Source organism: Buteo buteo, unplaced genomic scaffold, assembly GCF_964188355.1.
Source record: "Buteo buteo unplaced genomic scaffold, bButBut1.hap1.1 HAP1_SCAFFOLD_98, whole genome shotgun sequence".
Lineage (NCBI taxonomy): Eukaryota > Metazoa > Chordata > Aves > Accipitriformes > Accipitridae > Buteo > Buteo buteo.
Genome location: NW_027439261.1, coordinates 136,628 through 163,560, shown reverse-complemented (window position 1 = coordinate 163,560; position 26,933 = coordinate 136,628). Strand labels below are relative to the sequence as shown.

Here is a 26,933-nt window from a genome sequence, read left to right as displayed (position 1 = left end):
AACGATTTTTGGTGCATGCAGCAAAAAAACCCCATTTTTTCCTGTTTTCCACCCATTTTCGACGCAATCCTTGTGCAAAACCCTGCAGCGAGCGAGGGGGCATGAGGATTTTTGGCACATGCTGCAAAAAAAAAACATTTTTAGCCATTTCCCACCCAATTCTTGAGCAAAATCCAGTGTCAGGCAAAAGCACCATGAGGATTTTTGGTGCATGCAGCAAAAAAATCCCGTTTTCTGTCATTTTCCACCCATTTTCTACCCAATGCTTGTGCAAAACACTGTGGCGAGCAAAGGGGGCATGAGGATTTTTGGTGCATCCAGCAAAAAAAATGTTTTTAGACATTTTCCACCCAATCCTTGTGCAAAATCCAGTGTCAAGCAAAAGGACCATGAGGATTTTTGGTGCATGCAGCAAAAAAACCCCATTTTCTGCCGGTTTCCACCCATTTTCTACCCAATCCTTGTGCAAAACACTGCAGCGAGCAAAAGGACCATGAGGATTTTTGGTGCACGCGGCAAAAAAAACCCGTTTTTACCCATTTCCACCCATTTTCTACCCAATCTTTGTGTAAAACCTTACTGTGAGCAAAGGGGGCATGAGGATTTTTGGTGCATGCAGAAAAAAACCAATTTTTATGCATTTTCCACCCATTTCTACCCAATTCTTGTGCAAAACACTGCAGCGAGCAAAAGGAACATGAGGATTTTTGGTGCATGCAGCAAAAAAACCCCCTTTTTACCCATTTTCCCACCCATTTTCTAACCAATCCTTGTGCAAAACCTTGCTGTGAGCAGAGGGGGCATGAGGATTTTGGGTGCATGCAGCAAAAACCCCACAGTTTTTACCCGTTTTCCCCCATTTTCTACCCAATCTTCGTCCAAATTCCTGCTGCAAAGCAAAAAGGGTGCAGGGGTTTTTTTGGTGCATGCAGCAAAAACCCCATTTTCACCCATTTTCCACCCTAGTCCTCATCCAAAACCTGCCTCAAGCAAAACAACCACAAGGATTTTTGATGCATGCAGCAAAAAAAACCCATTTCCACCTATTTTCTACCCAATCCTTGTCCAAAAATCTCCTACAAGCCAAGGGGCCACATGCAACAAAAAGTCCTTTTCCCACCCATTTTTTCACCCAAACCTGCTCTAAACACCACCAGAAAAATGCCCGAATCGGTGGGAAAACACGCCCCTTCCCTTTGAACCTCCTCGTTGGGTAAGTTCGGTTGATTATTAGGGTGAAAAACCCCTATTTGGGGGGAATTTCCCTCTTCCGGAGGCGAAGACGCAGAAGGAAGGGTGTGGTTTGCAAGGAGATGTCTCCTTGTCCCACCAGGTTGTCCAATCCGAGAGCGGCTGGGTGGGTTCCCCCCCCACCCCACCTCCCAACCTTGACCTTCCCCGGTGAAGCCAACTCTGACCATCACTCAACGGAGCCAGGAAGACTTCCCAGCATCTCCCACCCCCTCCGCCAACATCATTTGACCCAACCCTAATTACGATTAAGCCGGCGGGGGAGGTTTGGTCTGGTTTTTTTTTTTTGAAGGGCTGGGAGCGGGGGGAACGCACGCGCCGGACGAAGACAACCCCAACCGAGACCAGCGTTGCCACGTTGCGTCACGATACAGGTTGGATTTTTTTTTTTTTTTTTTTTTTTGGGTTGGTTTTTATTCGGATGCGGAATTACAGCCCCACGCGGCTCCCCTCCCCACCCCGCCCCCTCCCCGCCTCCACCAAGCTCAGTAGCAGGTGACGTCGGCGTCGGCGAGGACCACCGAAACGTTGACGGAGGCGGGTTTACCGATGGCCTTGTCCATGGTCTTCTGCACGAAATGCAGGGGGATGCCGTCGTGGCCGACCACGCAGGCAAAAGAGTCGCCCCGTTGCCAGTCGGCGGCCGGCACGCTCAACTTGCTGTAGAGCGTGTAGGTGTCTCCTTCTTTCTGAGGCCCAAAGATGGAGAAGCTGTCGGGGGACACGGGACGATCCTCTTGGGTCCAGGTCACCAAGATGTCACGGGGGCGGAAACCCAAGGCCAGGCAGGTCAAGGTGGCCGTTTCCTGACGGGCCAACTCCTCAGCCGGTGGGGGGAAGACGTAGACAGAGGGCGGCTTCACGGAGACGTCTGCGGGGTGGGCGCAAGAGAAGGTCAAGGGCGGTGGGAGGGACAGAGCTCGCCCGGTGGCCTGACTTCCTCCAGTAGGCTGGCCCTCCCAGTGAGCTAGACCTTTCCAGTGGGCTAGACCCTTCCAGTAGACTGGCCTTTTCCTGCAGACTAGCTTAAGTTGGCTCTCCCAGTAGGCTAGACCCTTCCAGTAGACCAACCTCTTCCAGTAGACCCTCCCAGTAGAGTTCTCCAGCCGACAAGACCCTTCCAGTGGACAAGTTCCTTCCAGTAGACTAGACCCTTCCAGCAGGTCGGCCCAGCTGACTCTCCCAGTAGCCCCAGGCTCTCCAACTAGACCCTTCCAGTAGACTAGCCTCTTCCAGTAGACCCTCCCAGTAGACTTCTCCAGCGGACAAGACCCTTCCAGTGGTCAAGTTCCTTCCAGTAGACTAGACCCTTCCAGCAGGCTGGCCCAGTTGACTCTCCCAGTAGCCCCAGGCTCTCCAGCTAGACCCTTCCAGTTGGCTAGCCTCTTCCAGTAGACTCTCCCAGTAGACTAGCCCAGTAGACTCGACTTTTCCAGCCAGCTGCTTCGACTTGCCCAAAACTGCTCTTCCCTTGCTGAAACCCTTTTCACCGAGCTTCTCGGTGGACACCATGTTGGAAAGAAGCCCATCACCTCCCACGCCGGGACTCAGAGGGCGGGACGTGGGGCGGGAGAGAAGGGGCGGGCTCCTACCTATGTCTTTCTTAATAGACCTGACGATGGGTTCTTGGATCTCGGGGATTTTGACGGAGCAGGTAAACTTCTCCCCGGAGTTCCACTCATCGGCGCAGATCTTCAGGGTGCTGGTGAGGCGGTAGAGACCGTTCTCCAGCTTCTCTGCCGGCCCCGAGGTCACATCCAAGGCGCTGCCCTGGCTTCGGCTCCAGGAGAACTTTACGTCTTCGTAAGACTTCAGGTTGGTGGCCACGCAGGTGATGCTGGCGTTCTGGCTGAGGTAGAGGTCCTCCAAGGATGGGGGGAGGATGGTGACCTCCACCTTCCGTGGGGTATCTAGTTGGGGTTGGGGGAGGGGGGGAGGGAGCGGCGTTGAGTGGGTAGATCTTGGGGCTCGGCGGATGCCAAATTCGACAGGGCGCCCCGACCTGCCTCCCCCAGGGAGGGGCGTAAAGCTTTGGTGCCCCCCCAAACGCTCGTCCAATTGGCAGGAGAAATTTTCAACCCCCTGTCCTCTCGCCACCCCCCCCAAAAAAATAGAACCTTGCAGCAAATTGGGGTGATTCCCAAGGAAATTTCTACCGTGTGATTTTTTCCTAATGTTTTTCAGCCCCAACCATCCATTTCGTCAACAATTTCCGTCTACTATTTTAGCTCCAAAAGCCACCTTCACCTCCCCACCACCATTGCAGTGTTGGACCCTTCTTCTCCAACGTCATCGTGCGGCTTCGTGGGAGGGTTGAGCTGATGGTGTGTTTGGATCGGCACCTATCCATCCGACCATCCATCCAACCATCCATCCATCTCCACCATCCATCCATCTCCACCATCCATCCATCTGTTGGGTCCATCAACCCTTCCATCTCCATAGACTTCACCCACCTGCCCGCCATCCCTCCCTTCCTCCCATATCACCATCTCTACATTCTCCAACCAATCAACCCGCAGGTTTTCTATCAACCAACCATCCTCCCAGTCAACCAACCACCCGTCCGTGTCCGCGCGTCCCAACCGACCAACCACCCGACCGTCTTCGCCCTCTCTGGAGCCAACCAACCCACTCTTAACTCCCAACCATCCATGACCTCCAGGAAACCACGGCTTCCTCGACCTCACCTAAGCAGAAGGTGCTGATGTTGAGGACGGCGGGTTCTTTCAGCGACGGGTGGGTCACTCGGCAAGAGAACTCAGCCCCCAGGTCCCAGCTCTGCCGGCTGACGTTGACTTTGCTCGTAAATGTGGGCTTGTCTGAGGAGCAACTGTCACAGCTGTAGTCCTCCTGAGTCACATGCATCACTTCATGGTTCATCAGCCACTGCACCTCGCTGCTGGAAGCCTTGGGCCCCTCGATGAGGCACATGAGTAGGACACTCTTCTGAGGGTCGCTCTGATTTGGGTCGCTCAGAAGCTTTATCACCGGCGGCAGGGGCTTGCGACATATTCCATCACCTAGGAGTTGACCGAGATATCACACAAGGCTGGGAGCAATGCCAACCCATCTAGGAGTTGGCCAAGACATCACACAAGGCCAGGAACAACGCCAACCCATCTCGGCATCTGCCAAGATGTCGTGCAATGCCAAGAGCAACGTCAACCCATCTAGGAATTGGCCAAGACGTCATGCAATGCCAAGAGCAATGCCAACCCATCTAGGAATTGGCCAAGACGTCATGCAATGCCAAGAGCAACGCCAACCCATCTAGCAATTGGCCAAGACGGCGTGCAACACCAAGAGCAACGCCAACCCATCTAGAAATTGGCCAAGACGTCGTGCAATGCCGAGAGCAATGCCAACCCATCTAGAAATTGGCCAAGACGGCGTGCAATGCCGAGAGTGACTCCCCCGTTGCCTTTCTCACCATTGATGTTCTCGGTGACGGTGGTTGTGGTGCCGCTGTGGTCCACCTTGCACTGGAAGATGTTGCCTTCCAAGCTGCTCACCGGGACGGTGAGTTGGGTGCTGAGGCTGTAGTAACTGTTGCTGCTCTGGATGACGGGGAAAGTCTCGTTGTCTCCTTTGACGCTGGAAATCCACGTGACGGTGGCGGGTTGGGGGAAGTAGTCGGTGACCAAACAGCCGAAGCTAACTGTGTCCTTGCAATCGCTGCACTGGATCAACGGGTAGACGACGGGACCGTGGGCCTTGACTGCAAAGGAGAAGAATCCCAATATTTTTTTTTTGGGGGGGGGTGGGCGGGGCAGTGTCTGGCATGGACACCCCCCCCCCTTTTTTTTTTTTTGACCAGCCAGTGACCCGAAGGTCATGGGGAGGGGGAAGCGGTCTCGCCGAAAGACGATGTGAAAGCGCCGGGGGAAAGGTCACCGCCAGAAGGGGAAGTTCACCGGGGCAAGAGAATTTCCTCCTCGACGGGTTTCTCACCCCAAAAATGAGCCCCTCCTCCCCCCAGCCCCCCCTGACGTCACGGCGTCGCCCGCCCATATTTGGTGGGGATCCCCCCCCCTCTGCCCCCCTATTTCGGTGTGCGATGACAGCTCCGCCGGTGAGTGGCTCGGCAAAGAGGGGGCTTAGGCTCGGTTTTAGTCCCGACTCCGCTGCTTTTGGGGTCAACTTTGCTTGGGGGGGGGGGCTCTTCTTTTGGGGGAGACGCTTTGGGGTCTCTGGGGAGGGTGCAGGGCTGCTGTTGCAACCAGCAGCAGCCTAAGGCTAAGCGCAGCTTAAACCTGGCTTTCCTAGAGAAAAAACTAGAGGCTGAGCGTCGTGAGCAAGGCTTAAAGCTGGGCTTTCCTAGACAGGCTTGAAGCCAAGCGTGGCTTGCATAACCCTAGGGCTTTCCTGGAGAAGATTAAGGCTGAGCTTGGCTTGCGTAGCTCAAAGCTGGGCTTTCCTAGAAGAGCTTAAAGCTGAGGACCTCTTGCAGAGCTCAAAGCTGGGCTTTCCTAGGCAAACCTGAAGCCAAGCATGACTTGCATGGCTCTAGGGCTTTCCTAGAGAAGATTAAGGCTGAGCTTTGCTTGCGTAGTTCAAAGCTGGAGTTTCCTAGACAAGCTTGAAGCCAAGCACAGCTTGAACATCTCTAGGGCTTTTCTGGAGAAGACTAAGGCTGAGCTTTGATTGCACAACTCAAAGCTGGGCTTTCCTAGACAAGCATGAAGCCAAGCGTGGCTTGCACAACCCTAGGGCTTTCCTAGAGAAGGTTAAGGCTGATCTTTGCTTGCGTAGCTCAAAGCTAGGCTTTCCTAGAAGAGCTCAAAGTTGAGAACCTCTTGCACAACTCAAAGCTGGGCTTTCCTAGACAAGCTTGAAGCCAAGCACAGCTTGAACAACTCAAAGCTGGGCTTTCCTAGACAAGCTTGAAGCCAAGCGTGGCTTGCACGGCTCTAGGGCTTTTCTAGAGAGGATTAAGGCTGAGCTTGTCTTGCACAACTCAAAGCTGGGCTTTCCTAGACAAGCTTGAAGCCAAGCATGGCTTGAACAACTCTAGGGCTTTTCTAGAGAAGATGAAGGCTGAGCTTGGCTTGCGTAGCTCAAAGCTGGGCTTTCCTAGACAAGCTTGAGCTTGAGCATCGTTTGCAGGGCTTGAAGCTGAGCTTTGCAAGAGCAGCTTGAAGCTGGGCTTTCCCAGATAAGCTCAAAGCAGAGCTTTTTCTTGAAAAGCTTGAAGCCCAGAACCGCTTGAACAGCTCGAAGCTGAGCTTTTCTAGACGAGCTCAACACCGAGCACGGCTTGCGCAGCTCGAAGCTGGCCTTCCCCACAGAAGATCAAGGCTTAGCATTGATCGAACAGCTCTAGGCTGAGCTTTTCTAGGTAATATTGAAGCCGGCCATCGATAGCACAGCTCTGAGCTGAGCTTTTCCAGGTAATATCAGAGCTGAGCTTTTCCAGGTAATATCAAAGCTGAGCTAGCACGGCTCTAAGCCAAGCTTTTCTAGATAATACCAAAGCTGAGCATCGCTAGCATAGCTCTAAGCTGGGCTTTTCTAGATAACACTGAAGCTGAGTATCGCTAACACAGCTTGCAGCTGAGCAGAGCTTGCATGGTTAAAACCTGGCTTTCCTAGAAAAGCTCAAGCCCAAGCGTGGCCGGCACAGCTCAATGTTAAGCGTGGCTTGCACAGCTCCGAGCTGAGCTTTTCTAGATCATACTGAAGCTGCAGATGGCAAGCACAGCTGGAAGATGAGCTCGGCTCAAAGGCAGCTTTCCTAGAAAACCTTGAGAGTGAGCCAGGTTTGCACAGCTGTAAGCTGGGCTTTTCGGAGGTAATATTGAAGCTGAGCACTGCTAGCACGGCTCAGTGAGCTGGGCTTTCCTAGATAGTGCTGAAGCTCAGTATTGCTAGGACAGCGCTGCGCTGAGCTTTCCTAGATAATATCACAGCTGAGCATTGCGAGCACGGCTCAGAGCTGAGCTTTTCCAGGTAATATCGAAGCTGGGTATTGCTATCACAGCTCAGAGCTGAGCTTTGCTGAGAATACTGGAGCTGAGCATTGCTAGGAGAGCTCTGAGCTGAGCTTTGCTGGGTGATACTGATGCTCAGCATTACTAGCACAGCTCAGAGCTGAGCTTTCCTAGGTAATTTCAAAGCTAGGCATTGCTAGGACAGCTCAGAGCTGAGCTCTGCTGGGTAATATTGTAGCTGAGCATCGCTAGCACAGCTCTAAGCTGGGCTTTCCTAGGTAATATTGAAGCTGAGCATTGCTAGCACAGCTCTGAGCTGAGCTTTTCTAGGTAATATCGAGCTGAGTATTGCTAGGAGAGCTCTGCTCTGAGCTTTCCTTGATAATATCAAAGCTGAGCATTGCTAGGAAAGCTCAGAGCTGAGCTTTGCTGGATAATATCAGAGCTGAACATTGCTAGGACAGCTCTGAGCTGGGCTTTCCTAGGTAATACTGATGCTCTGCGTTACTAGCACAGCTTTGAGCTGAGCTTTCCTAGATAATATCGAAGCTGAGCTTTCCTAGGACAGCTCATAGCTGAGCTTTTCTAGGTAATATCGAAGCTGGGTATTGCTAGGACAGCGCTGCGCTGAGCTTTGCTGTATAATATGAAAGCTGAGCATTGCAAGCATGGCTTAGAGCTGAGCTTTTCCAGGTAATATCAAAGCTGGGTATTGCTATCACAGCTCAGAGCTGAGCTTTGCTGAGAATACTGGAGCTGAGCATTGCTAGGAGAGCTCTGAGCTGAGCTTTGCTGGGTAATACTGATGCTCAGCATTACTAGCACAGCTCAGAGCTGAGCTTTCCTAGGTAATTTCAAAGCTAGGCATTGCTAGGACAGCTCAGAGCTGAGCTCTGCTGGGTAATATTGTAGCTGAGCATCGCTAGCACAGCTCTAAGCTGGGCTTTCCTAGGTAATATTGAAGCTGAGCATCGCTAGCACAGCTCTGAGCTGAGCTTTTCTAGGTAATATCGAGCTGAGTATTGCTAGGAGAGCTCTGCGCTGAGCTTTCCTTGATAATATCAAAGCTAAGCATTGCTAGGAAAGCTCAGAGCTGAGCTTTGCTGGATAATACTGTAGCTGAACATTGCTAGGACAGCTCAGAGCTGAGCTTTGCTGGATACTATCAAAGCTGAGACTTGCTAGTACAGCTCAAAGCTGAGCTTTTCTAGGTAATATTGAAGCTGAGTATTGCTAGGACAGCTCTGAGCTGAGCTTTGTGAATAATATTGTACCTGAGCATTGCTAGGACAGCTCTGAGCTGAGCTTTTCTGTATAATATGAAAGCTGAGAATTGCAAGCACGGCTCAGAGCTGAGCTTTTCCTGGTAATATCGAAGCTGGGTATTGCTATCACAGCTCAGAGCTGAGCTTTGCTGAGAATACTGGAGCTGAGCATTGCTAGGAGAGCTCTGAGATGGGCTTTGCTGGGTAATATTGATGATTGGCATTACTAGTACAGCTCTGAGCTGAGCTTTGCTGGGTAATACTGATGCTCAGCATTACTAGCATAGCTCAGAGCTGAGCTTTCCTAGATAATATCAAGCTGAGCATTGCAAGCATGGCTCAGAGCTCAGCTTTGCTGGAAAATATCAAAGCTGACCATTCCTAGCACAGCTCTGAGCTGAGATTTTTTAGGTAATACTGAAGCTGAGTATTGCTAGGACAGCTCTGAGCTGGGCTTTCCTACGTAATATTGATGTTCAGCATTACTTGGACAGCTCAGAGCTGACCTTTGCTGGATAATATTGTAGCTGAGCATTGCTAGGACAGCTCTGAGCTGGGCTTTCCTAGGTCATATTGGAGCTCAGCATCACTAGCACAGCTGTGAGCTGAGCTTTTCTAGGTATTATCGATGCTGAGTATTGCTAGGAGAGCTCTGTGCTGAGTTTTCCTAAATAATATCAAAGCTGAGCATCCCTAGCACAGCTCACGGTTGAGTTTCGCTGGATAATGTTGTAGTTGAGCTTTCCTAGGACAGCTCAGAGCTGGGCTTTGCTGGATAATATCAAAGCTGAGACTTGATAGCACAGCTCTGAGCTGAGCTTTTCTAGGTAATATCGAAGCTAAGTAATGCTAGGACAGGGCTGTGCTGGGCTTTCCTAGATGATACTGATGCTCAGCATTACTAGTACAGCTCTGAGCTGAGCTTTCCTAGTTAAAATCAAAGCTAAGCATCACTAGCACAGCTCTGAGCTGAGATTTTTTAGGTAATATTGAAGCTGAGTATTGCTAGGACAGCTCTGAGCTGAGCTTTGCTGGATAATATCAGAGCTGAGCTTTGCTGGATAATATCAAAGTTGAGCTTTGCTGAATAATATCAAAGCTGAGCATTGCTAAGGCAGCTCAGAGCTGGGCTTTCCTAGATAATATCGAAGCTGAGCTTTTCTAGCACACCTCCGAGTTGAGATTTCCTATGTAATTTTGTGGCTGAGCATCGCTAGGACAGCTCAGACATGAGCTTTGTTCTGTAATATCGAAGCTGAGCCTAGAGAGCACGGCTGGGTAAGCATGGCTAGCAAAGCTCGATGCCTAATCTGGTTTGCATGGCTCAGAGCTGGGCTTTGCTAGACACCACTGGAGCTGAACATTGCTATCAAGTCTCTAAGCTGAGCTTTCCGGGATAATATCGAAGCTGATTATTGCTAGGACAGCTCTGAGCTGGGCTTTACTAGGTGATATTGATGTTCAGCGTTAGTAAGACAGCTCGGAGCTGGGTTTTGCTGGATAATATCAAAGCTGAGACTTGCTAGGACAGCTCTGAGCTGAGCTTTTCTAGGTAATACTGACGCTGAGAATGGCAAGGACAGCTCTAAGCTGGGCTTTTCTGGTTGATATCAAAGCTGAGCATCACTAGCACAGCTCAGAGCTAAGTTTCACTGGATAATGTTGTAGCTGAGCTTTCCTAGGACAGCTCAGAGCTGGGCTTTGCTGGATAATATCAAAGCTGAGACTTGATAGCACAGCTCTGAGCTGAGCTTTTCTACGTAATATCGAGCTGAGTATTGCTAGGACAGCTCTGAGCTGGGCTTTCCTAGGTAATATTGATGTTCAGCATTACTAAGACAGCTCAGAGCTGGGTTTTGCTGGATAATATCAAAGCTGAGCATTGCTAGGACAGCTCTGAGTTGAGATTTCCTATCTAATTTTGTAGCTGAGACTTGCTAGCACAGCTCAGAGTTGATATTTTCTAGGCAATATCGAAGCTGAGTATTGCTAGGACAGCTCTGAGCTGGGCTTTCCTAGGTAATATTGATGTTCAGCATTACTAAGACAGCTCAGAACTGGGCTTTGCTGGATAATATCCAAGCTGAGCATTGCTAGGGCAGCTCAGAGCTGGGCTTTCCTAGGTAATATCGAAGCTGAGCTTTTCTAGGACAGCTCCGAGTTGAGATTTCCTATGTAATTTTGTGGCTGAGCATCGCTAGGACAGCTCAGACATGAGCTTTGTTCTGTAATATTGAAGCTGAGCCTAGCGAGCACGGCTGGGTAAGCATGGCTAGCAAAGCTCGATGCCTAATCTGGTTTGCATGGCTCAGAGCTGGGCTTTGCTAGACACCACTGGAGCTGAACATTGCTATCAAGTCTCTAAGCTGAGCTTTCCGGGATAATATCGAAGCTGAGTATTGCTAGGACAGCTCTGAGCTGGGCTTTACTAGGTGATATTGATGTTCAGCGTTAGTAAGACAGCTCGGAGCTGGGTTTTGCTGGATAATATCAAAGCTGAGACTTGCTAGGACAGCTCTGAGCTGAGCTTTTCTAGGTAATACTGACGCTGAGAATGGCAAGGACAGCTCTAAGCTGGGCTTTTCTGGTTGATATCAAAGCTGAGCATCACTAGCACAGCTCAGAGCTAAGTTTCACTGGATAATGTTGTAGCTGAGCTTTCCTAGGACAGCTCAGAGCTGGGCTTTGCTGGATAATATCAAAGCTGAGACTTGATAGCACAGCTCTGAGCTGAGCTTTTCTACGTAATATCGAGCTGAGTATTGCTAGGACAGCTCTGAGCTGGGCTTTCCTAGGTAATATTGATGTTCAGCATTACTAAGACAGCTCAGAGTTGACCTTTGCTGGATAATATCAAAACTGAGCATTGCTAGGACAGCTCTGAGTTGAGATTTCCTATCTAATTTTGTAGTTGAGACTTGATAGCACAGCTCTGAGCTGAGCTTTTCTACGTAATATCGAGCTGAGTATTGCTAGGACAGCTCTGAGCTGGGCTTTCCTAGGTAATATTGATGTTCAGCATTACTAAGACAGCTCAGAGCTGGGTTTTGCTGGATAATATCAAAGCTGAGCATTGCTAGGACAGCTCTGAGTTGAGATTTCCTATCTAATTTTGTAGCTGAGACTTGCTAGCACAGCTCAGAGTTGATATTTTCTAGGCAATATCGAAGCTGAGTATTACTAAGACAGCTCTGAGCTGGGCTTTCCTAGGTAATATTGATGTTCAGCATTACTAAGACAGCTCAGAGCTGGGCTTTGCTGGATAATATCCAAGCTGAGCATTGCTGGGACAGCTCAGAACTGAGCTTTTCTAGGTAATATCAAAGCTGAGCATTGCTAGGACAGCTCTGAGCTGAGCTTTGCTGGATAAAATCAAAGCTGAGCATTGCTAGGACAGCTCTGAGCTGAGCTTTTCTAGGTAATACTGACGCTGAGAATTGCAAGGACAGCTCTAAGCTGGGCTTTTCTGGTCGATATCAAAGCTGAGCATCGCCAGCACAGCTCAGAGCTAAGTTTCACTGGATAATGTTGTAGCTGAGCGTTCCTAGGACAGCTCAGAGCTGACCCTTACTGGAAAATATCAAAGCTGAGACTTGCTAGCACAGCTCAGAGCTGAGCTTTCCTAGATAATATCAAAGCTGAGTATTGCTAGGACAGCTCTGAGCTGAGCTTTGCTGAGAATACTGTAGCTGAGCATCGCTAGCACAGCTCAGAGCTGGGCTTTCCTAGATAATATCGAAGCTGAGCATCGCTAGCACAGCTCTGAGCTGAGCTTTTTCTATGTAATATTGAGCTGAGTATTGCTAGGACAGCTCTGCGCTGGGCTTTCCTAGGTAATATTGATGTTCAGCGTTAGTAAGACAGCTCAGAGCTGGGTTTTGCTGGATAATATCAAAGCTGAGCATTGCTGGGACAGCTCTGAGTTGAGATTTCCTATCTAATTTTGTAGCTGAGACTTGCTAGCACAGCTCAGAGTTAATATTTTCTAGGCAATATCGAAGCTGAGTATTACTAAGACAGCTCTGAGCTGGGCTTTGCTGGATAATATCAAAGCTGAGCATTGTTAGGTCAGCTCAGAACTGAGCTTTTCTAGGTAATATTGACACTGAGAATTGCTAGGACAGCTCAGAGCTGAGCTTTGCTGCATAAAATCAAAGCTGAGCATTGCTAGGACAGCTCTGAGCTGAGCTTTTCTAGGTAATACTGACGCTGAGAATGGCAAGGACAGCTCTAAGCTGGGCTTTTCTGGTCGATATCAAAGCTGAGCATCACCAGCGCAGCTCAGAGCCGGACTCTGCTAGAAATTACCGAGGCCGAACGCTGTAGGCACGGCTCAGTAAGCATGGCCGGCAAAGCTTGACGCCGAGCACAGCTTGCGCGGCTCTAAGCCGGGCTTTGTTAGGGAATATCGAGGCTCAGAGCCGAAACTGGCTGGCACAGCTCCGAGCTGAGCTTTTCTAGGTCATGGCGAAGCCGGGCATTGCTAGGACGTCGTTAAGCTGGGCTTCGTTAGATAATATTGGAGCTGAGCGCTGCTCACCTGCCTTTAGGCTGGGCTTTGCTGGGTCATGCCAAGGCTTGGCCCAGCTGGGACCACTCAACTGGGGCATCCCGTGTCATCGGAGGGGCGGGGCCTCTCTTTTGCTTCCCAAATCCCTGAAATGCCCCCAATCCCAATCCTAATCCCGATCCCAATCCCAATCCCGATCCCGGTCCCAACGGAGTGTTTTGCTCCCTGGATCCGTGATATCCCCCCCCAATCCTCATCCCGATCGCCCCAATCCCGATCCGAATCCCCTCGATCCTGATCCCAATCTCCTCAATCCTGATCCTAATCCCCCTGATTCCAATCCCAATCCTCCCAATCCCGATCCCAATGGAGTGTTTTGGTCCCCAGATCCGTGATAACCCCCCCGATCCTGATCCTAATCCCAACCCCAACGGAGTGTTTTACTTCCTGGCTACGTTCAATCCCCGCAATCCTGGTTGTGATCCCCCTGATCCTAATCCCAATCTTCCTGATCCCGATCCAAATCCCCTCGATCCCGATCTTAATCCCCCTGATTCCAATCCCAATCCTCCCAATCCCAGTGCTTTGCTCCCGCAGTCCATGATATCCCCCCCTAATCCCAATCCCAAACCTCAATCTCAATCCCAATCCCAAACCCTCTGATCCCAATAACCCCAATCTGGATCCCAACGGAGTGCTTTAGTCCCCAGATCCATGATATACCCCCCCATCCCGATCCCAATCCCAATCCCAATGGAGTGTTTTCCTCCTCGGATCCATGATATCCCCCCAATCCTGATCCAAATCCCCTCAATCCTGATCCTAATCCCCCTGATTCCAATCCCAATCCTCCCAATCCCGCTCCCATTGGAGTGCTTTGCTCCCCGGATCCGTGATATCCCCCTCATCCCAATCCCAATCCCAACAGAGTGTTTTGCTCCTCGGATCCATGATATCCCTCCAATCCCGATCCAAATCCTCTCGATCCTGATCCTAATCCCCCTGATTCCAATCCCAATCCTCCCAATCCCAATCCCAATGGAGTGTTTTGCTCCCTCAGTCCATGATATCCCCCCGATCCTAATCCCAATCTTCCTGATCCCGATCCCAATCCTCCCACCCAGACCCTAATCCCCCTGATTCCAATCCCAATCTTCCCAATCCCACTCCCAATGGAATGCTTCGCTCCCCAGATCCATGATATCCCCCCTATCCCAATCCCAATCCCAATCCCAATCCCAATGGAGTGTTTTCCTCCTTGGATCCATGATATCCCCCCAATCCCGATCCCAATCCCCCTGATCCTGATCCCAGTCCCAAGGGTGGTTTTTGCTCCCTGGATCCCTGCAATCCCCCCATTCCCAGTCGTAATCTGAGCCCCATCCCAGTTGAATCCTGCCCCAATCCCAGTTGAATCCCACCCCAATCCCAGTTGAATCCCGCCCCAATCCCAGTTGAGTCCTGCCCCCATTCCAGTTGAATCCTGCCACCATCCCGGTCAGAATACCGGCCCCATCCCAGTTGGAATCCCACCCCAATCCCTGTTGGAATCCATCCCCAATCCTGGTTGAATCCCACGCCAAACTCAGTCGAATCCCACCCCAATCCCAATTGGAATCCAGCCCCCAACCCAGTCAAATCCCTCCCCAATCCCAGTTGAATCCCGCCCCAATCCCATCTGAATCCCGCCCCAATCCCAGTTGAATCCTGCCCCAATCCCAGTTGAATCCTGCCCCAATCCCAGTCAAATCCCACCCCCATCCCAGTCAAATCCCAGCCCATCCCAGTCGGAATCCCGCCCCAATCCCCGTTGAATTCCACCCCAATCCCAGTCAGAATTCCACCCCCATCCCCGTTGAATCCCGCCCCAATCCCAGTTGAATTCCACCCCAATCCCAGTCGAATCCCGCCCCCATCCCAGTCAAATCCCAGCCCATCCCAGTCGGAATCCCGCCCCAATCCCAGTTGGAATCCCGCCCCGCTCCTGGTCAAATCCCACCCCCGCATCCCCATTGGCTCCCACCTGGCTCCGCCTCCCATCGCCACCAGCAGCCGCCTGGAGATGGAAAAAATCCCGGTTAAGGTCAAAGGAGCGGCCAAGGGGAATGAACCCCATTGGCTATTGACCCGATTGGTTATTGATCCCATTGGTTATTGATCCGATTGGTTATTGATCCTATTGGCTATTGATCCGATTGGTTATTGACCCTTTTAGTTATCAATCCTATTGGGTTTTCACCCTATTGATTATTGATCTTATTGGTTATTGACCCTATTGGTTATTGATCTTATCAGTTATTGACCCCACTGAATATTGATCCTATTGGTTATGGATCCTCTTGGTTATTGGCCCTATTAATTATTGATTCTATTGATTATTGACCCTTTTGGTTATCAATCCTATTGGTTATTGAGCTTATTAATTATTGACCCTACTGATTATTGATCCTATTGCTTCTCGGTCCTATTAATTATTGATTCTATCGGTTATACACCCTATTAGTTACCAATCCTATTGATTATTGATCTTAGTAGTTATTAACCCTACTGTTTATCAATCCTATTGGTTAGCGATTCGATCCTATTGGTTATTGATCCTATTGGTTCTCAGTCCTATTAATCATTGATTCTATTGATTATTGACCCTACAGATTATCGATCCTATTGCTTCTGGGTCTTATTATTAATTCTATTGGTTATTGACCCTATCGCCTATTGATCACCCTCCTAATAAGGCCAGGGTGGGGGAGGGGACATCCCAGCTCTGAACTGAGGCAAGAAACGGCGATTTGGGGCCCTGCCCCGCCCCCTCCCGCCGTGGCCAATTTCTGCAGAAATTTACCCGAATTTGGGGAAGCGTGGGGGAGGTGACGCCTGGCTGCCTTTTTCCACCTGGGGGTGGCCCTTGACGGGTTTTTTTGGTTAATTAATCGTTATTTCTGGTGGTGTGTCTTTTTTTTTTTTGGAGGTTGGGCTCAGGATGAAGCTCAGTGGCCAAAAACGCCGGCACGGACCCAAAAATCTCCGTTACGAAGCCAAAAATCTCCCTTGTGAACCCCAAAATCTCCATTATGAAGCCAAAGATCTGCCTTACAAAGCCAAAAATCTGCGTTATGGATCTTCAAACTCCAGCATGGACCCAAAAATCTTCATTCTGGACCCAAAAATCTCCATTACGGACTCAAAAATCACCATTTTGGACCCAAAGATCTTCATTATGGACCCAAAAATCTCCATTATGGACCCAGAACTTCATTGTGGACCCCAAAATCTTCATTTTGGACCCCAAAATCTCCATTGTGGACCCAGAACTTCATTCTGGACCCAAAAATCTTCATTACGGACCCAAATCATCATTATGGATCCAAAAATCTTCATTTTGGACCCCAAAATCTCCATTATGGACCCAAAAATCTTCATTACGGACCCAGAACTTCATTGTGGATCCCCAAATCCTCATTTTGGACCCAAAAATCCTCTTTATGGACCCCAAAAATCCAGTATGGTCGCCAAAATACCTATTATGGACCCAAAAATAGCTATTATGACCCAAAAATAGCTATTATGGACCCAAAAATGCCATCGAGGCTTGAGGCCTCCATGAAGGACCCCAAATTTCCATTATAGACCTAAAAATGTCACTTGTGGACCCAAAATCACTGTGACGGACCCAAGATCGCCGTGATGGACCCAAACCCTCCGGAATTCACCCCAAAATTCCACCACAGATGGAAGGGCAGCAGGATGGATCAAAAATGACCCTTTTGGACTCAAAATTCCAGCATCATCCCCGAGGATCCGTCCCGGACCCAAAAATCTCCAGTACGGACCCAAAAATCCAACCGTTGGCGCCAAGGTCTGGGGTGTTGACCCAAAATCGCCGGAATTGAGCCCGAATCTCTAGCGTGGACTTAGAAATAGGGTGGACAATGTGTGGGGCTGAGGAGAGGTGTGGGGCAGGAATAGATGTGGAGCAGGGATAGCTGTGGGGCAGGGAGGGCTATAGGGCAATGGATAGCTGTGGGGCTGGGATAGCTGTGGGGCAGGGCTAGCTGTGGGTCGGGGTTAGCTGTGGGGCAGGGAGAGCTGTGGGTCACAGTTACCTGTGGGGCAGGGATAGCTGTGGGGCTGGGCTAGCTGTGGGTCGGGGTTAGCTGTGGGGCAGGGATAGCTGTGGGTCAGGGATAGCTGTGGGGCTGGGCTAGCCATGGGGCAGGAATAGCTGTGGGGCAGGGATAGCTGTGGGTCGGGGTTAGCTGTGGGTCGGGGTTAGTGGTGGGGCAGGGATAGCTGTGGGGCAGGGATAGCTGTGGGTCACAGTTACCTGTGGGGAAGGGCTAGCTGTGGGGCAGGGAGAGCTGTGGGGCAGGGAGAGCTATAGGGCAACGGATAGCTGTGGGGCCAGGATAGCTGTGGGGCTGGGATAGCTGTTGTTGAGGGCTAGCTATGGGGCAGGAATAGCTGTGGGTCACAGATAACTGTGGGGCTGGGCTAGCCATGGGGCAGGAATAGCTGTGGGTCACGGTTAGCTGTTGGTGAGGGCTAGCTGTGGGGCAGGGATAGCTGTGGGGCAGGGAAAGCTGTGGGTCAGGGAGAGCTATAGGGCAGCGGATAGCTGTGGGTCAAGGATAGCTGTGGGGCAAGGAAAGCTGTGGGGCAGGGAGAGCTATAGGGCAACGGATAGCTGTGGGGCCAGGATAGCTGTGGGGCAGGAATAGCTGTGGGCAGGGAGAGCTGTGGGTCACGGTTAGCTGCTGGTGAGGGCTAGCTGTGGGGCAGGGATAGCTGTGGGGCAGGGAAAGCTGTGGGTCAGGGAGAGCTATAGGGCAGCGGATAGCTGTGGGTCAAGGATAGCTGTGGGGCAGGGAAAGCTGTGGGGCAGGGAGAGCTATAGGGCAACAGATAGCTGTGGGGCCAGGATAGCTGTGGGGCAGGAATAGCTGTGGGGCAGGGATAGCTGTGGGGCAGGGAGAGCTATAGGGCAACGGATAGCTGTGGAGCCAGGGTAGCTGTGGGTCGGGGTTAGCTGTGGGGCTGGGGACAGCCATGGGGCAGGGATAGCTGTGGGGCTGGGGTAGCTGTGGGTTGGGGTTAGCTATGGGGCAGGGAGAGCTGTGGGGCAGGGCTAGCTGTAGGGCAACAGATAGCTGTGGGGCCAGTATAGCTGTGGGTCGGGGATAGCTGTGGGGCTGGGAATAGCCGTGGGGCAGGAATAGCTGTGGGGCTGGGATAGCTGTTGTTGAGGGATAGCTGTGGGGCTGGGCTAGCCATGGGGCAGGAATAACTGTGGGGCAGGGATAGCTGTGGGTCACGGTTAGCTCTCGGTGGGGCTAGCTGTGGGGCAGGGGTAGCTGTGGGGCACAGAAAGCTGTGGGTCAGCGCTAGCAATGGGTCAGGGACAGCTGTGGGTCGGGGTTAGCTGTGGGGCAGGGAAAGCTGTGGGTCAGAGCTAGCTGTGGGGCAGGGCTAGCTGTGGGGCAGGCATAGCCATGGGTCAGGGATAGCTGTTGTTGAGGGCTAGCTGTGGGGCAGGGAGATCTGTGGGGCAGGGAGAGCCATGGGTTGGGAATAGCTGTGGGGCTGGGGCAGCTGTGGGTCACGGTAACCTGTGGGGTCAGGGATAGTTGTGGGTCGGGGATAGCTGTGGGTCGGGGATAGCTGTGGGGCAGGGACAGCCGTGGGGCTGGGGACAGCCATGGGGCAAGGGCTAGTTGTGGGTCAGGGCTAGCTGTGGGTTGGGGAGAGCTGTGGGGCAGAGAAATCTGTGGGTCAGGGACAGCAATGGGGCCAGCATAGATGTGGGTCACGTTTAGCTGTGGGTCACGTTTAGCTGTGGGTCAGGGTTAGCTGTGGGTCGAGGATAGCTGTGGGGCACAGAAGGCTGTGGGTCAGGGCTAGCAATGGGGCAGGGACAGCTGTGGGGCAGGGCTAGCTGTGGGGCAGGGATGGCTGTGGGGCAGGGATAACCATGAGGCAGATGATAGCCGTGGGGCAGAGATATCTATGGGGCAGGAACATCCTTGGTTCTGGGCATATCTGTGGGGCTGGATCTAGCCGTGGGTCAGGGACAGCCGTGGGGCTGGGGACTGCCGTGGGGCTAGAGATTGATGTTGACTTGGTGTCTCATCACCTCCCCATCCTATGGGGCAGAAGTTCTTCCCCATCCTATGGGGCAGGAGTTTTTCCCCCAACCTATGGGGCAGGAGTTCCTCCCCATCCTATGGCGCAGGAGTTCCTCCACTAACCCTATGGGGCAGGAGTCCTTCTGCTCACCCTATGGGGCAGAAGCTCTTCACCCATCCTATGGGGCAGGAGTTCCTCCCCATCTTATGGGGCAGAAGTTCTCCCATCCTATGGGGCAGGAGTTCCTCCCCATCCTATGGGGCAGAAGTTCTTCCCCATCCTATGGGGCAGGAGTTCCTCCCCATCCTATGGGGCAGAAGTTCTCCCATCCTATGGGGCAGGAGTTCCTCCCCATCCTATGGGGCAGAAGTCCTTCCCCCATCCTATGGGGCAGGAGTTCTTCTGCTAACCCTATGGGGCAGGAGTTCCTCCCCATCCTATGGGGCAGAAGTCCTTCCCCCATCCTATGGGGCAGGAAACCTTCTCCGCCCCACGGGACCGAGTTCCTCCTGCCCCGCCGCTCGCCGTGGGGCTCGCCTGACCCCCTCCTCTTCCTGCCCCACAGCCACCTCCTCGGCTCCCACCGTCTTCCCCCTCAGCACTTGCTGTGGGGAGAGCACCGGCCCCCTGGCGGTGGCGTGTTTGGTGACCGGTTACCTCCCCCCGCCCGTCACCATCACCTGGGGCGGGGCCACCACCGGCGTCACCACCTTCCCCCTCACCCGCGAGTCGGGCTCCGGCCTTCACCGCCTCAGCAGTCAACTCCTCCTGCCCCACGGCGCCCACGACCAGACCTACACCTGCACCGTCACCCACCCCCCCACCAGCAGCACCATCAACAAGAAGGTCAAAGGTAAGGGGGGGGGGAAGAGGGGGAGGGGGCGGGGGAGGGCCTCAAGACCCATTGGACGATGGAAGGTCCTCCCCCAGCCCCATAACTCATGGGGTGAGGTGGGATGTCCTCCAGTCCCATTGGACCATGGAAGGTCCTCCCCCAGCCCCATAACTTCTTCAATGGGGTGGGATGTCCCCAAGACCCATTGGGTGATGGAAGCTCCTCCCCCAGCCCCATAACTCATGCGGTGAGGTGGGATGTCCCAAAGATCCATTGGACCATGGAAGCTCCTCCCCCAGCCCCATAACTCATGGGGTGAGGTGGGACGTCCCCGAGACCCACTGAACGATGGAAGCTCCTCCCCCAGCCCCATAACTTCTTCAATGGGGTGGGACGTCCTCCAAAACCCATTGGCCCATGGAAGCTCCTCCCCCAGCCCCATAGCTCATGGGGTGATGTGGGACGTCCTCCAGTCCCATTGGACCATGGAAGCTCCTCCCCCAGCCCCACAACTTCTTCAATGGGGTGGGACGTCCTCCAACACCCATTGGCCCATGGAAGCTCCTCCCCTCTTGCCATGACCCATGCCATGAGGTTGGACATCCCCAAGGCCCATTGGCCCATGGAAGCTCCTCCCCCAGCCCCACAACTTCTTCAGTGGGGTGGGACATCCCCAAGGCCCGTTGGCCCATGGAAGCTCCTCCCCCAGCCCCACAACTTCTTCAGTGGGGTGGGACATCCCCAAGGCCCGTTGGCCCATGGAAGCTCCTCCCCCAGCCCCATAACTCATGCCATGTCCTCCAAGACCCGTCGCCCTACGGAAAGTTCTGTCGGCCCCATAACTTCTTCCATCAGGTGGAACGTCCCCCAAGCCCCATTGGCCAATGGAAGCTCCTCCCCCCCCCGCCCCCCCCCTAACTTCCTCCTCCTCCCTTCCGGCGCAGCGTGCAGAGGGCCGGCCACGCCCATCCCGCCCGAGGTCCAGATCCTCTACACCACTTCCTGCAGCCCCACGTTGGGCGAGGAGTCGGTGGAGCTCTTCTGCCTCATCACCGGCTTCACCCCGGCCACCGTGGAAGTGGAATGGTTGGTTGACGGGATCCCCGATCTTCTACTGGTCACTCAGACGTCGCCGCGGCGAGAAGAAGGTGCCGCCACCTACTCCGTCACCAGCCGTACCAACGTCAGCCACACCGAGTGGTTGGAAGGGAAGACCTTCACCTGCCGCGTCAGACATCCCGCCTCCGGCACCATCGTCCAGGACCACGCCCGGGCCTGCTCAGGTGAGGACGTGGGTGTGGCACGGGGCGGGGAGGTGGCGCCGGTGGAGAAGGTCGCGTGGTCGTGGTGGGTGGTGTGGGTGGAGAAGGTTGTGTGGTCGTGGTGGCACCGGTGGAGAAGGTTGAGTGGTCGTGGTGGCACCGGTGGAGAAGGTTGTGTGGTTGTGGTGAGACCAATGGAGAAGGTCACATGGTCGTGGTGGCACCGGTGGAGAAGGTTGAGTGGTCGTGGTGGCACCGGTGGAGAAGGTTGAGTGGTTGTGGTGGGTGGTGTCGGTGGAGAAGGTTGTGTGGTCGTGGTGGCACCGGTGGAGAAGGTTGAGTGGTTGTGGTGGCACCGGTGGAGAAGGTTGTGTGGTTGTGGTGAGACCAATGGAGAAGGTCACATGGTCGTGGTGGCACCGGTGGAGAAGGTTGCGTGGTCGTGGTGGGTGGCACCGGTGGAGAAGGTCGCATGGTGGTGGTGAGTGCCACCGGTGGAGAAGGTTGCGTGGTCACGGTGACACCGGTGGAGAGGATCATGTGGTTGGGGTGACACCGGTGGAGAAGACCGTGTGGTTGGGGTGACACCGGTGGAGAAGGTTGCGTGGTCACGGTGGCACCGGTGGAGAAGATCATGTGGTCATGGTGGCACCGGTGGAGAAGGTCGCATGGCCGTGGTGAATGTCACCGGTGGAGAAGGTGGTGTGGGGATGGTGGGTGGCACCGGTGGAGAAGCTCCCATGGCCGTGGTGGCTCTCACCGGTGGAGAAGTTCGCGTGACCATGACGGCTTCCACCAATGACACCCGTGCGGGATATTTCACGCCCGCGGTGCCTTCCGGAAGGTCCCGCGACCAGGACGAGCCTCCCCGGTATCACCAGTAACCCCCACCCACGAGCACTGGGCGGGAGGAAGGGGGCCACCACCGCCCCTCCCCCCTCCTCACCTCCCCCGCTCCCCCCCCCCCCGCAGGCCTGGAACCCCCCAACGCCAGCAACATCGTCCTCTACGTCCTCCCGCCCGACGTGGCCGACCTCTACATCACCCGCCACCCCAAAGTCCGTTGCTTGGCCACCAACTTGCCGAGCGATTCCGGTTTCCAGCTCTTCTGGATCAAGGAGAAACCGGGTGTCCTCAACCCCGAATTCTTGGATCTCCAAGAACAATTTAACGGCACCTACACGGCCACCAGCACCTTGACCATCTCCACCCAAGACTGGGAAGCCGGCGAGCGGTTCACCTGCATGGTGAAACACGACGAGCTCCAGGTGCCGCTCAACAGGAGCATCTCCAGGCAGGGAGGTGAGTGTCTTCTCCAAACCACGCCCCCCCCACCCCCACCCCCACCCCCAAAAAAAAACCCCACCAAACCCTTCTATTTTGGCCGACGCCGACCGTCTTCTTCTCGTAGGCAAGGTCTCCCCGCCTCTCATCTTCCTCTTGGCGCCTCACGCCGAGGAGATGACTCAACCCGTGGTCACCATCACTTGCCTGGTTCACGGTTTCCAACCGCCCAACGTCCAGATCCAATGGCTGAAGAACCACGAGAACGTCGGCGAAGACCATTACGTCACCACGCCGCCGCTGAAGGACGGGCCGAAGGAGAGCACCTTCTTCGTCTACAGCAAGATGACGGTCCCCAAAGCCAGCTGGTTGGGCGGCGACACCTACACCTGCATGGTGGTTCACGAAGGGTTGCCCATGAGGTTCACCCAACGGCAGATCTCGAAGAGTCCCGGTAATTAAAGGGGGTGGGGGGAGGGGAGAGCCCCCGACATCTTCAGCCCCCGCCCCAACGCTTTTGGAGGCGACCTTTGTGGCCGAGGAGTTTGCCGAGCTCGAAATAAAGCCAACCGGTCTCGTCTCGCACCGCCAAGGTCTCCGCGGCGTGGTGTCTTTCGGCGGCGGTGGGAAGGGGGTTGGGTCGAGGCGGGGGTGGGGAGAGGGAGGGGGCGGGGCAAGAAGGAAAAGGTTGGCGCCTGAGTGGAGAAGGCGGGGCTCGGAGTCCCACCGAGGAGCACGGTTGCAACGTGGAAGGGGTTGGAGATGTTCTGCCGAAAGATGGGGGCCAAGGCCACGCCCAACCGCGGCTGAAGAGTCGGCCAAGGGGTGTGGTTAAAGGGTGGCCCGGCCAACCGGCTATCTCATTGGAGCATCTCCCAACCCTTCCATGGGGCCAATGGTGTCCTCTTCTCCAGAGGGGGCGTGGGCGGTGTCTCACGTGTCCTCCAACCCCTGGGTGGGGTTTTGGAGGTTGGAGCAGCCCCGCCCACCCCAGGTGGGGGTTACTGGTGGTGCCGCCACGCCTTGGGGTGGGGGGAGGGTGGGGCCCGGTGGGAGGGGCGGAGGAGGAGAGGTCAGGGAGGTGGTTGAGTGGAAGGTGGATGGAGGAGTGATTGGTGATTGGATGGATGGGTGCTTGAGTGGTTGGTTGGTTGGGTGGTTGGTTGAATGGTTGGTTGGGTGGTTGGATGGTTGGTTGGGTGGTTGGTTGGTTGGATGGTTGGTTGGATGGTTGGGTGGGTGGTTGGATGGTTGGATGGTTGGTTGGTTGGTTGGATGGTTGGTTGGTTGGTTGGATGGTTGGATGGTTGGTTGGATGGTTGGGTGGGTGGTTGGATGGTTGGTTGGTTGGTTGGATGGTTGGATGGTTGGTTGGATGGTTGGGTGGGTGGTTGGATGGTTGGTTGGTTGGTTGGATGGTTGGATGGTTGGTTGGATGGTTGGGTGGGTGGTTGGATGGTTGGATGATTGGATGGTTGGCTGGGTGGTTGGTTGGGTGGTTGGAAGGTTGGTTGGCTGGTTGGTTGGGCGGTTGGATGGGTGGCTGGTTGGCTGGTCGGTTGGAAGGTTGGTTGGATGGATGGTTGGGTGGTTGGAAGTTTGGTTGGTTGGTTGGAAGGTTGTTTGGGTGGTTGGTTGGATGGTCGGTTGGTTGGAAGGTTGGTTGGGTGGTTGGGTGGTTGGTTGGATGGTTGGTGGGTGGTTGGAAGGTTGGGTGGGTGGTTGGTTGGATGATTGGTTGGGTGGTTGGTTGGATGGTTGGAAGGTTGGCTGGATGTTTGGTTGGTTGGATGGTTTGTTGGTTGGATTATTGGTTGGAAGGTTGGTTGGATGGTTGATTGGACAGTTGGAAGGTTGGTTGGTTGGTTGGAAGTTTGGTTGGGTGGGTGGGTGGGTGGGTGGAAGGTTGGTTGGATGGTTGGTTGGTTGGGTGGATGGTTGGTTGGATGGTTGTGTGGTTGGCTGGTTGGTTGGGTGGGTGGTTGGAAGGTCGGTTGGAAGGTCGGTTGGTTGGCTGGTTGGATGGTTGGTTGGATGGTTGGTTGGTTTGTTGGGTGGTTGGTTGGAAGGTTGGTTGGCTGGTTGGCTGGTTGGTTGGGTGGGTGGTTGGTTGGGTGGATGGTTGGTTGGATGGTTGTGTGGTTGGCTGGTTGGTTGGCTGGTTGGCTGGTTGGTTGGGTGGTTGGTTGATCGGTCAGTCGGCTGGTGATGGAGGAGGAGATGTCTTGGAGGTGGCTGAGTGGAGGGTGGGTGGATTGGCTGACTGGCTGCTGGATTGGTTAACAGATTGGTTGGCTGGATGGTCAGCTGGTTAATGGGCGGGTCGGTTGGTTGGATGGTCGGTTAAGTGGTTAAGGGGTTGGTTGGTTGGCCGGATGGTCGGCTGGCTGGTTGGTCGGTTAATGGGTTGGTTGGTTGGTTGGATGCTCAGTCGGCTGGTTGGTTGGTTGGTTGGTTGATGCACTGGTTGGTTGGTTGGTTGGTTGGTTGGCTGATTGGTTGGTCGCTGGGTTGGTTGGGGACAGGGAGATGGTGAGTGGCTGGTTGGGTGGGCTAGCTGCTTGGTTGGGTTCTGAGAGATGAGACGGTGGGTGGTTGGTTGGATCGTTGGTTGGATGGGTGGCTGGTTGGTTGGGTGGGTGGGTGGGTGGGTGGGTGGATGGATGGTTGGGTGGTTGGTTGGATCGTTGGGTGGTTGGTTGGATGGTTGGATGGTTGGTTGGATGGTTGGATGGTTGGTTGGATCGTTGGGTGGTTGGTTGGATGGTTGGATGGTTGGTTGGATCGTTGGGTGGTTGGTTGGATGGGTGGTTGGGTGGTTGGTTAGATGGGTGGATGGGTGGGTGGTTGGATGGGTGGTTGGTTGGATCGTTGGGTGGGTGGTTGGATGGTTGGATCGTTGGGTGGTTGGTTGGATGGTTGGGTGGTTGATTGGATGGTTGGTTGGATCGTTGGGTGGTTGGTTGGATGGTTGGATGGATGGTTGGTTGTATCGTTGGATGGTTGGTTGGATCGTTGGGTGGTTGGTTGGATGGTTGGATGGTTGGGTGGTTGGTTGGATGGGTGATTGGTTGGATGGATGGTTGGTTGGTTGGATTGTTGGGTGGTTGGTTGGATGGGTGGTTGGTTGGATCGTTGGGTGGCTGGTTGGATGGTTGGGTGGTTGGGTGGTTGGTTGGATGGGTGATTGGTTGGATGGATGGTTGGTTGGAAGGTTGCATTGTTGATTGGAGGGTTGGTTGGTTGGAAGGTTGATTGGTTGGATGGTTGGATGGTTGGTCGAAGTCTACCAAGCTGTCTGGAGACCTCAGGGCAGGACAACCAGCCGGCCGGCCAATCCCCGGGGCCCCCAAAATGTCCCTCAAAAGAAGGCGGAGCCATCCCCGCCCACCCCTTGACCCCGCCCCCTTTGTCTCCTCAACAGGCGCCGACGTCTCGGCCGAGATTTGCTCGGAAGACGCCGACAAGGACCTGGACGGTCTTTGGGCAACCGTCGCCGTCTTCATCACCCTCTTCCTCCTCAGCGTCTGCTACAGCGCCACCGTCACCCTCTTCAAGGTGAGCGGCGAGGTCATGACCTTGGGCGGGGCCGTGACCTTGGGCGGGGCCCTTGGGGAACCACAACCCGACCTTGACCCGCCCCCTTTCTTTTGCCCCGCCCCACTCCCCCTCTCCCAGGTCAAGTGGCTTTTCTCCACCGTCCTTCACCTCAAACAAACGTCTGGCTCCGCCTACCGGGACGTCCTTAAGGAGGCGGTTTAGGGCGGAGCCTCCCCAAACGCCCTTTTTTTCACCCCAAATTGGGGCGGGGGGGCGTGTCCCCGCCCACCCCTCACACCCCCCCCCCCTCAATAAACCCGTCGGTCTTGAACCCCCCCGCCCCGGGGAGTCGGTCTTTGTTCTGCGGAGGGGGGCAGGATTTGGGGCGCTATGGGGCGCGATGGGGTGCTATGGGGCACAATGGGGCGCTATGGGGTGCTATGGGATGCAAAGGGTGCTATGGGGCCCGATAGGGTGCTATGGGATGCAAAGGGTGCTATGGGGCACGAGAGGTTGCTATGGGGTGCAAAGGGGTGCTATGGGGTGCTATGGGTCGGAAGGTTCAATGGGGCACAGTGGGGCACAATGGGGCACAATGGGGCTTGATAGGGTGCTATGGGGCACGGTAGGGTGCTATGGGGTGCAAAGGGTGCTATGGGGCATGATAGAGTGCTATGGGGCACAATAGGGTGCTACGGGGCACAATAGGGTGCTATGGGGCATGATAGGGTGCTATGGGATGTGATAGGGTGCTATGGGGCACAATGGGGTGTTATGGGGCACAATGGGGCGCTATAGGGTGCTATGGGATGCAAAGGGTGCTATGGGGCACAATAGGGTGCTATGGGGCACGATAGGGTGCTATGGGGCACAATAGGGTGCTATGGGGCACAGTGGGGTGCTGTGGGGCACAATAGGGTGCTTTGGGGC

The 26,933-nt window shown here is 54.1% G+C and overlaps 1 protein-coding gene and 1 gene segment (V, D, J or C); one reads left to right on the top strand and one right to left on the bottom strand.

Annotated features, from left to right (window-relative positions):
• Positions 1-26,225, top strand: part of LOC142027958 (immunoglobulin gamma-1 heavy chain-like) — a 108,775-nt gene extending 82,550 nt beyond the window's left edge. Inside the window, exons 6-11 of the mRNA XM_075022111.1 lie at positions 19,648-19,935; positions 20,862-21,200; positions 22,152-22,481; positions 22,591-22,917; positions 25,888-26,021; positions 26,142-26,225. Coding sequence (XP_074878212.1) covers positions 19,648-19,935; positions 20,862-21,200; positions 22,152-22,481; positions 22,591-22,917; positions 25,888-26,021; positions 26,142-26,225 — 1,502 coding nt within the window. The remainder of the gene's footprint in view (positions 1-19,647; positions 19,936-20,861; positions 21,201-22,151; positions 22,482-22,590; positions 22,918-25,887; positions 26,022-26,141) is intronic.
• On the bottom strand, positions 1,512-5,090 carry LOC142027949 (Ig mu chain C region secreted form-like). The segment is given in 4 exon segments: positions 1,512-2,122; positions 2,844-3,161; positions 3,942-4,274; positions 4,685-5,090. Coding segments are annotated over 4 exon segments (1,443 nt in total).
• Positions 26,226-26,933: the final 708 nt, after the last annotated feature.